This window comes from Sphaeramia orbicularis, chromosome 13 (assembly GCF_902148855.1).
Source record: "Sphaeramia orbicularis chromosome 13, fSphaOr1.1, whole genome shotgun sequence".
Taxonomy (NCBI): Eukaryota; Metazoa; Chordata; class Actinopteri; order Kurtiformes; family Apogonidae; genus Sphaeramia; species Sphaeramia orbicularis.
This window is the reverse complement of record NC_043969.1, coordinates 50,417,034-50,424,781: the sequence shown is the minus strand read 5'-3', so window position 1 is coordinate 50,424,781 and position 7,748 is coordinate 50,417,034. Positions and strand designations below refer to the sequence as shown.

At 45.1% G+C, this 7,748-nt stretch overlaps 1 protein-coding gene across 1 annotated transcript; it reads right to left on the bottom strand.

Annotated features, from left to right (window-relative positions):
* Positions 1-2,170: 2,170 nt before the first annotated feature.
* sst1.1 (somatostatin 1, tandem duplicate 1) lies at positions 2,171-6,468 on the bottom strand. The gene is made up of 3 exons (XM_030152434.1): positions 6,337-6,468; positions 4,959-4,967; positions 2,171-2,493 (listed from the first exon to the last, which is right to left on the bottom strand). The coding sequence occupies exons 1-3, from the start codon at positions 6,466-6,468 to the stop codon at positions 2,278-2,280; spliced, it is 357 nt and encodes a 118-aa protein (XP_030008294.1). The 3' UTR covers positions 2,171-2,277.
* Positions 6,469-7,748: the final 1,280 nt, after the last annotated feature.

Here is a 7,748-nt window from a genome sequence, read left to right as displayed (position 1 = left end):
AAAGTAGAGCAGAACCTTCAGCTGAGGTTTGGAACAGGTTGGAGAACAGATTAAAAGCATGTGATGACAGATTGATGGTTTGTTCAACTGCTGCCAGTGAAGCTTTCAGCTCCATTAAAACTTATTAGAGCTGATTATTTCTGATTGGAGGCAACACAACATTACGGCTGCAGCTTCCTGTTTATTCTGAGTCTCATTAAAGAGGACAAACACCTGCAGCGTCGAACTAGAAACTGACCCGACGGCAGCAGAACGCACTGAAAACATGGCAGCAACACATCAGATGGCAACGGAAACATGAGGGAAATGACAGAATGATGTGAACACCAGCAAAGACGTCAATATGAGTGAAGTTAGCCTCAGCAACGGCACGAAGTGAAACAAACATTACTCACAACATTCGCAACGATTGGAAACAAACACCACCCACAAATTCAGCAAAGATCGGAAACTAACACCATCCACAGCTTCAGCAAAGATCGGAAGCAAACACCATCCACAACTTCAGCAAAGATCGGAAGCAAACACCATCCACAACTTCAGCAAAGATCGGAAGCAAACACCATCCACAACTTCAGCAAAGATAGAAAATGAACACCACCCACAACTTCAGCAAATATCGTAAACAAACACCACCCACAACTTCAGAAACGACTGGAAACAAATATTATCCACAAATTTAGCAAAGATCATAAACAAACATCATCCACAACTTCAGCAATGATCGGAAACAAGAAAACTCTTAACCCTTCAAAAACGTTCATAAATGTTCATGAATCAGGTGTTGAACGTCCAGAAGGTGTCTCCTTGTCCGTCTGGACCTACATGAACCTGACACTGTCTCATGTCTCTGGGTTAAATTGTCCCTCAGAACGTCGGTTCAGGATCCAACGGCGTCACAGAGAACCTGAACAACGATTGGTCACATGTTTAGCCCCTCCCTGTTTTCCTTTGAATGTCGCCTTCACAGCAGCATGGATTAAAATCTCAAACTGATGCATCAGAAACAGAAGGTCTACATTGGACCAGGTGTCATCTGACCCTGGTCCAACCTGTGCATCAGCAGACTGATTGTTCTACACCCAGGAACTCCGCTACCCCCTGTGGGCCCCATGAAAGGAAAACATTGTGGACCCTTTCATAAAATGCACTATCTTGTCAGTCTGTCAGAGTGGGGGGTGGGGGTGGGGGGGTTACGCATGTAGGGGTGTGGTCCATACATAACGTCACTTACGCTAGCGTGAAAACAAAACTGAAACTTAACATACTTTCAACATCTGACACCCGACTTCTATTCCTCTCTTATTCAGCGGATCTTACATGACATTTTCACAACTTCTACCCTGTATCCACTGGACCCCTCCACTGCTGTATCAGCCCCCCCACAAATGCTGGGCCCCATGAATTTGTCATGTTCACCACCCCCAGTCGGCGCCCCAGGCTACACCTATGCATTTTTGTCCTTTCGCATGTTATTCAACGCCATTTGATTGGGTGTCATTTTACGTCTCATAACCCTAACCCTCAGTTCGCGGTATTTGACGCTAATAACAACATGAACCTACACGTGCAAAGCTCATAATGCATACAGACAACACGACAATTAAAAGTGGCGTGTACATTTACGTGAGTCATATCATGTTGCCTTCAGGTTTAACGTCACCGTCCAGTCTTACATCCAGGTTACGCCGTCCCTCGTCCTCCATCATCATGTGACCTTTGCTTATCCTAACTTTAACCACAGGGTGGCGCTCTACAGCGGATTTTTGTTGGTTCATGTAGATGAAACTCCCTGAAAACCATCTGATATGTATGTTATTATTATTATTGAAAATGGAGGCGGAGAAACATCTGTTTAAATTCATACATAAATACACAACGTCAGCTGACGTTAACCCACAAGTTCATCCATGAAGACAAGGACATGTGGGTCAGATCTGGTCCATCTGCAGGACTTCACAGGTTCTTATTATTTAAACCACACATTCATTCTGAGCTCAGACGCTTTCAGAAGGAGTTTTGCTCTGTCATCGTTGTCACCATGGTAACACAGTGACTGGAACAACTCATTACATGTAATTAAAACACATTTCAGCTCATTATTAACGACTGATCTTTATTAAAAACCAGAGATTGATTTTGTCAAACAGCTTTTATTCAAACAACGATTAAAAAGAGTTGGTTTACATTCAGAAAAATCTGATCAAAGCATCAAACTAATCAATAAACTGATCAATACAGTGTCTGTACAGTGCTGTGGTGGTGCGGAGCGTCTGCTCAGCAGGACGTGAAGGTTTTCCAGAAGAAGTTCTTGCAGCCGGCTTTCCTCTCCCGGGGTGACAGCAGCGGTCCGGCGGCGGCGGCAGCAGCGGCTCGTTCCAGGTCCATGTGGACATCTTCAGGTTCTGGTTCGGACCGAGACGGCCCATCCTCCACCGCCTCGTTCTCCACCTGCAGGAGGTCTGAGAGGAGCAGCTGAGCCAGAGAAGCATCCTACAGAACCAAGAACAGAGCCAGGATCAGCCTCAACAGAACCAGAACACCAACCCACAGCAGAAGGACCAGTCCACCAGGTCCATGAACCAGAACCATGTTAATGTAACGGAGATAATAGACCCTCCGGTGTCCAGGTGAGTATATTAAACACACCTTAACCCTCTGGTGTCCAGGTGAGTATATTAAACACACCTTAACCCTCTGGTGTCCAGGTGAGTATATTAAACACACCTTAACCCTCCGGTGTCCAGGTGAGTATATTAAACACACCTTAACCCTCTGGTGTCCAGGTGAGTATATTAAACACACTTTATCCCTCCGGTGTCCAGGTGAGTATATTAAACACACTTTAACCCTCTGGTGTCCAGGTGAGTATATTAAACACACTTTAACCCTCTGGTGTCCAGGTGAGTATATTAAACACACTTTCCACTTCCTGTTATTAAAGCTCAGATTATTTTACAGTTTGTTTTTGGTCTGAATTCAACAGTTGTTCATTTGTGTCTGATTGTTTAAATTCTGATCCATCCACTAAATCCATCCCATAATAAACAGTGTTAAATTCTTACACTAACACCCTTCTACCAAGTGAGTATAAAATACACACTGACACATTTAAAATTAGACCTAGAACCAAAAATAACAATAATATGAACCAATGTTGGTGTTAACCACTGACAGATGACAGGAGGAACGAATAAAAAATAAATAAATAATACAATTTATACGAAGAATATTAGAAAAAAGGGGGTTTTGTATTTTTTGCATAAAAAATATGGTTTGTTTATATTATAAACATGTCATTTAAAGGGTTAAAAATATGACAGTTATTGAGTATTTAATATTTTTGCTTATGGGTTAAGTTGATGAAATACAAAAAAACTAGAAAAGCACAAGGGTGTTAGTGTAGGAATTTAACACTGTTTATTATGGGATGGATTTAGTGGATGGATCAGAATTTAAACAATCAAACACAAATGAACAACTGTTGAATTCAGACCAAAAACAAACTGCAAAATAATCTGAGCTTTAATAACAGGAAGTGGAAAGTGTGTTTAATATACTCACCTGGACACCAGAGGGTTAAAGTGTGTTTAATATACTCACCTGGACACCAGAGGGTTAAAGTGTGTTTAATATACTCACCTGGACACCAGAGGGTTAAACATTAAAACAACACAAAGGCTGCAGATGTGATGTTGGAGAACTTTAAGAGTACTTCAGGGTTTCAGTTCTGTGTAGGTAAAGACTTTACAACAAGAAAATACTGTAAATATAGCAAATATAATAAATAAGAAATACAGTAGATATAAGAAATATATCAAATATATTAAATATAAGAAATAAAGTAAATATAAGAAATACTTATATTATGTTTTTCTTTGTTCAAAAACAATAATATTTGAGTATTTAGACCTGATGGATCAAATATGATACAAAATTGAAACTCATACCTGAAAATTGGTATTATTAAAAAAATAAAAGTTTGGGTTGGTCAGAAGGACCTCCAGTATCAAAGAACTGGAATTTTCTGTCAATAATTTAATGTTTCAGGCTTTAAAGGGTTAAAGACCATGAACTGGACACCTGACTGCTGGACGGTTTATTCCAGGTTTGGACTCTGGGACTAAAGTACGACTTGTCACTAATAGGTTTTTCATTGACTGTGTTCAACCTACTCCTGCTGCCAGTAGGTGGCGCTGTCACATGATCATATCATATACATGACAATAAAAACAGAGAACGAGCTCATGAAATCGTGTTGCATGTCACGACTGTTCTTATCCCATGTGGTGTGGTATATGTACGCATTTGTGACCTTTCATGTGTTATTCAACAGCATTTAATTGCTTGTCAATTTACGCCAAGATCTCAGGTTCACAAAACCCAAACTGCTAACCCTAACTGCTAACTGCTAACCCTAACTGCTAACCCTAACCCTAATACTAACCCTAATACTAACCCTAACTGCTAACTGCTAACCCTAACTGCTAACTGCTAACTGCTAACCCTAATACTAACCCTAACTGCTAACTGCTAACCCTAACTGCTAACTGCTAACTGCTAACCCTAACCCTAATACTAACCCTAATACTAACCCTAATACTAACCCTTACTGCTAACCGCTAACCCTCAGTGCGTGGTATTTGACATGAACATACAAACAAAAAGCTTATAAAGCGTACAGATACCGCACACATTAAAAGTGGCGTCTATATTTACACAAGTCCTGACATCACATTGAAAATCATGACTGGACATTTGAGACAAAACACATTTAGTTCATTTATTTGTGTATTTGCTCTGTTTTCTATTTACATATTTAACTATTGTTGTGTGTCTTTCTGTTTTATGTATTCCTTTTTTTCAGTGTCTCATCATTTTTGTCCATTATTATTGTCACCGTGTCGATGGTCCACGTGGTTCAGGTCTGGACTCTGTGGGTCCAGTCCCTGTGCCACTGATGTCTCCTGGTCCTGATCCACAGTTTGGATCCTGGTGTTTTCATCCTTGAATATGAGGAAGAACTCCACTGAGGTCCAGGTCCAGGTCTGGGTTCAGGACCAGGTCTGGGATGTCGGTCCTGGTCTGGGATCAGGGCCAGTTATGGGATCTTGGTCCAGGGGTGGGTCCAAATCAGGTCTGGGTGTGGGTTCAGGTCTGGGTCTGGTTAAGGTTTGGGTCTGGGTCCAGGTGTGGTTTCAGGTTCAGGCCCGGGTCCTGTTCAGGTCTGGGTTCAGGTCTGGTTTTCGGGCCCTGTTCAGGTCTGGGTCAAGGTACTGGTTCAGGTCTGGGTCCTGTCCAGATCTGGGTCCAGGTCTGGGTACAGGTGTGGATCCAGGTCTGGTTCTGGGTTCAGGTCTGGGTGTGGGTTCTGGTCTGGATCTGGTTAAGGTTCGGGTCCAGGTCTGGGTCCAGGTCTAGGTCTGGATACGGGTGTGGATCCCAGTCTGGGTCTGGGTTCAGGTCTGGGTCCGTTTCAGGTCAGAGTATGGCTCCAGGTCTGGGTGCTGGTCTGGTTCAGGTCTAGCTCCAGGTCCACATCTGGGTCCAGGTCTGGGTTCTGGTCCAGGTCCAGGTCCAGGTCAGTGGTCTGGGTCCAGGTCTGGGTTCTGATGGTGAATCACTGCCAACATCTAGTCTGTGATTCTGTTTGATTCTGTTTCATCTTTAAATTCTTTATTTTTCAGTGAATCTTTTCTTTCAGTGACTGAATCGTTTTCATTTGTTTGAATCTCAGCATCATTTCATACATTTATTAAATGTTCATGTTAATAAACGTCTGTTGTTTTTTTTTTTAAAACCATCAGAAAGACTGACACCATGAAGAACACCTGGTACCTGGTTCTGACCCGGTGCAGCCTGAGTAAAGGTACCGGATGAAGTCCACGACACTGATCTTCAACATGTAAATGGTCTTCTATGGTACTGTTGGACTGAACCAGAACCAGAGGAACCACTGGACTGAACCAGAACCAGAGGAACCCACTGGACTGAACCAGAACCAGAGGAACCCACTGGACTGTACCAGAACCAGAGGAACCCACTGGACTGAACCAGAGGAACCACTGGACTGAACCAGAACCAGAGGAACCACTGGACTGTACCATACATAAACGTTCATCTAAACCAGTAGAACCTGGTTCTACTTTTGGCTTAAAGTTAAACTGAAGGAATGAGTTTCTGTGTAAAATGTATTTAGTCTGCGCTTCTAAAGTTGCCTCTAAAGTTGCTTCTAAAGTTGCGTCTAAAGTTGCTTCTAAAGTTGCGTGTAAAAGTTGCGTCTACAGCTGAAGTTGCGCTGTGGTGCGTGCAGGGTGCGGGTCGTGCGGTTCCGACCTGTTTGGAGCCCAGCAGGGGGGTCCTGTGCAGCAGCAGGCGGAGTTTAGGGTCCCTCTGCGCGGCGGAGGAGCCGCTGAAGGAGCCGCTGAGGAGGAGCAGGAGGAGCAGGAGGCAGCGGACCGTCTTCATCCTGAACGGGTCGGTCTGGGTCCGGAGCGGAGCGGCGGGTCTTCTGGTCCGCGTCCGCCCGGTCCCACTCTTTTAAAGGCCGGCGGAGCGCGTCACGGCTGCGTCCTGGTGTGTGTGTGTGTGTGTGTGTGTGTGTGTGGGGGGGGGGGGGGGGGGGGGGGGGGCTGATGGTGTTTCCACCTCCCGCTTCAGTGAAATGATCCGTGTTAAACGGTGTCGCTTCCCGCTGACCGGTTCTCAGCCGGTGGTTCGCGGACTCGGCGGGTCGGAAACATTAAATGTGTTCGGTTCATTGATTATCGGTGATCAATAGGCTGACAGAGGCGCGTGTTTGTCTGAACCCGCTGAGGATCTGACTGAGTTCATGTGTGTTCTGTCTGATGGAGGGTGGACTGTTTCATCCTGGGGTCTGATTTATTCTTTCATTGTCTTTTCTGTCTGTTTTGCATCATTTTCAAAGCCTTGGGTTCATTTCTGACTGTTTCTGTTCAGGGGTCCGTGATTAACGGAATGAAGGCTCTGTGAACAGAAGAACCCTGAGGTTCTAATGGATGGAACATGGTTTAAGGCACAAGGAGGAAAAACAGGAACCAGTGTTTTCATCCTCCAACTGGAATTAAAGACAACTGAGCTATGATGCACCACAGCAGGGGAGACCGGGTACTGTCCGAGGGTTTAGGGGAGACCGGGTACTGTCTGAGGGTTTAGGGGAGACTGGGCACTGTCTGAGGGTTTAGGGGAGACCGGGTACCTGAGGGTTCAGGGGAGCTCAGGTACTGTCCGAGGGTTTAGGGGAGACCAGGTACTGTTCGAGGGGTTAGTGGAGACCGGGTACTGTTCGAGGGTTTAGGGGAGACCGGGTACTGTTCGAGGGGTTAGTGGAGACCGGGTACTGTTTGAGGGTTTAGGGGAGACCGGTTACTGTCCGAGGGTTTAGGGGAGATCGGGTACTGTCCGAGGGTTTAGGGGAGACCGGGTACTGTCCGAGGGTTTAGGGGAGACCAGGTACTGTCCGAGGGTTAAGGGGAGACCAGGTACCCAAGGGTTTAGGGGAGATCGGGTACTGTTCGAGGGTTAAGGGGAGACTGGGTACAATCCAAGGGTTTAGGGGAGATTGAGTACATTCCTAGGGATTATGGCAGACCGGGTATGGTCCAAGGGGTTATGGGAGACCGGGTACACTTGTAGGGACTATGGGAGACTGGGTACCGTCTGAGGGTTTATGGGAGACCAGGTACTCTGAGGGTTTATCAGAGCAGCTGCTTGTCACTTTAAAAGAA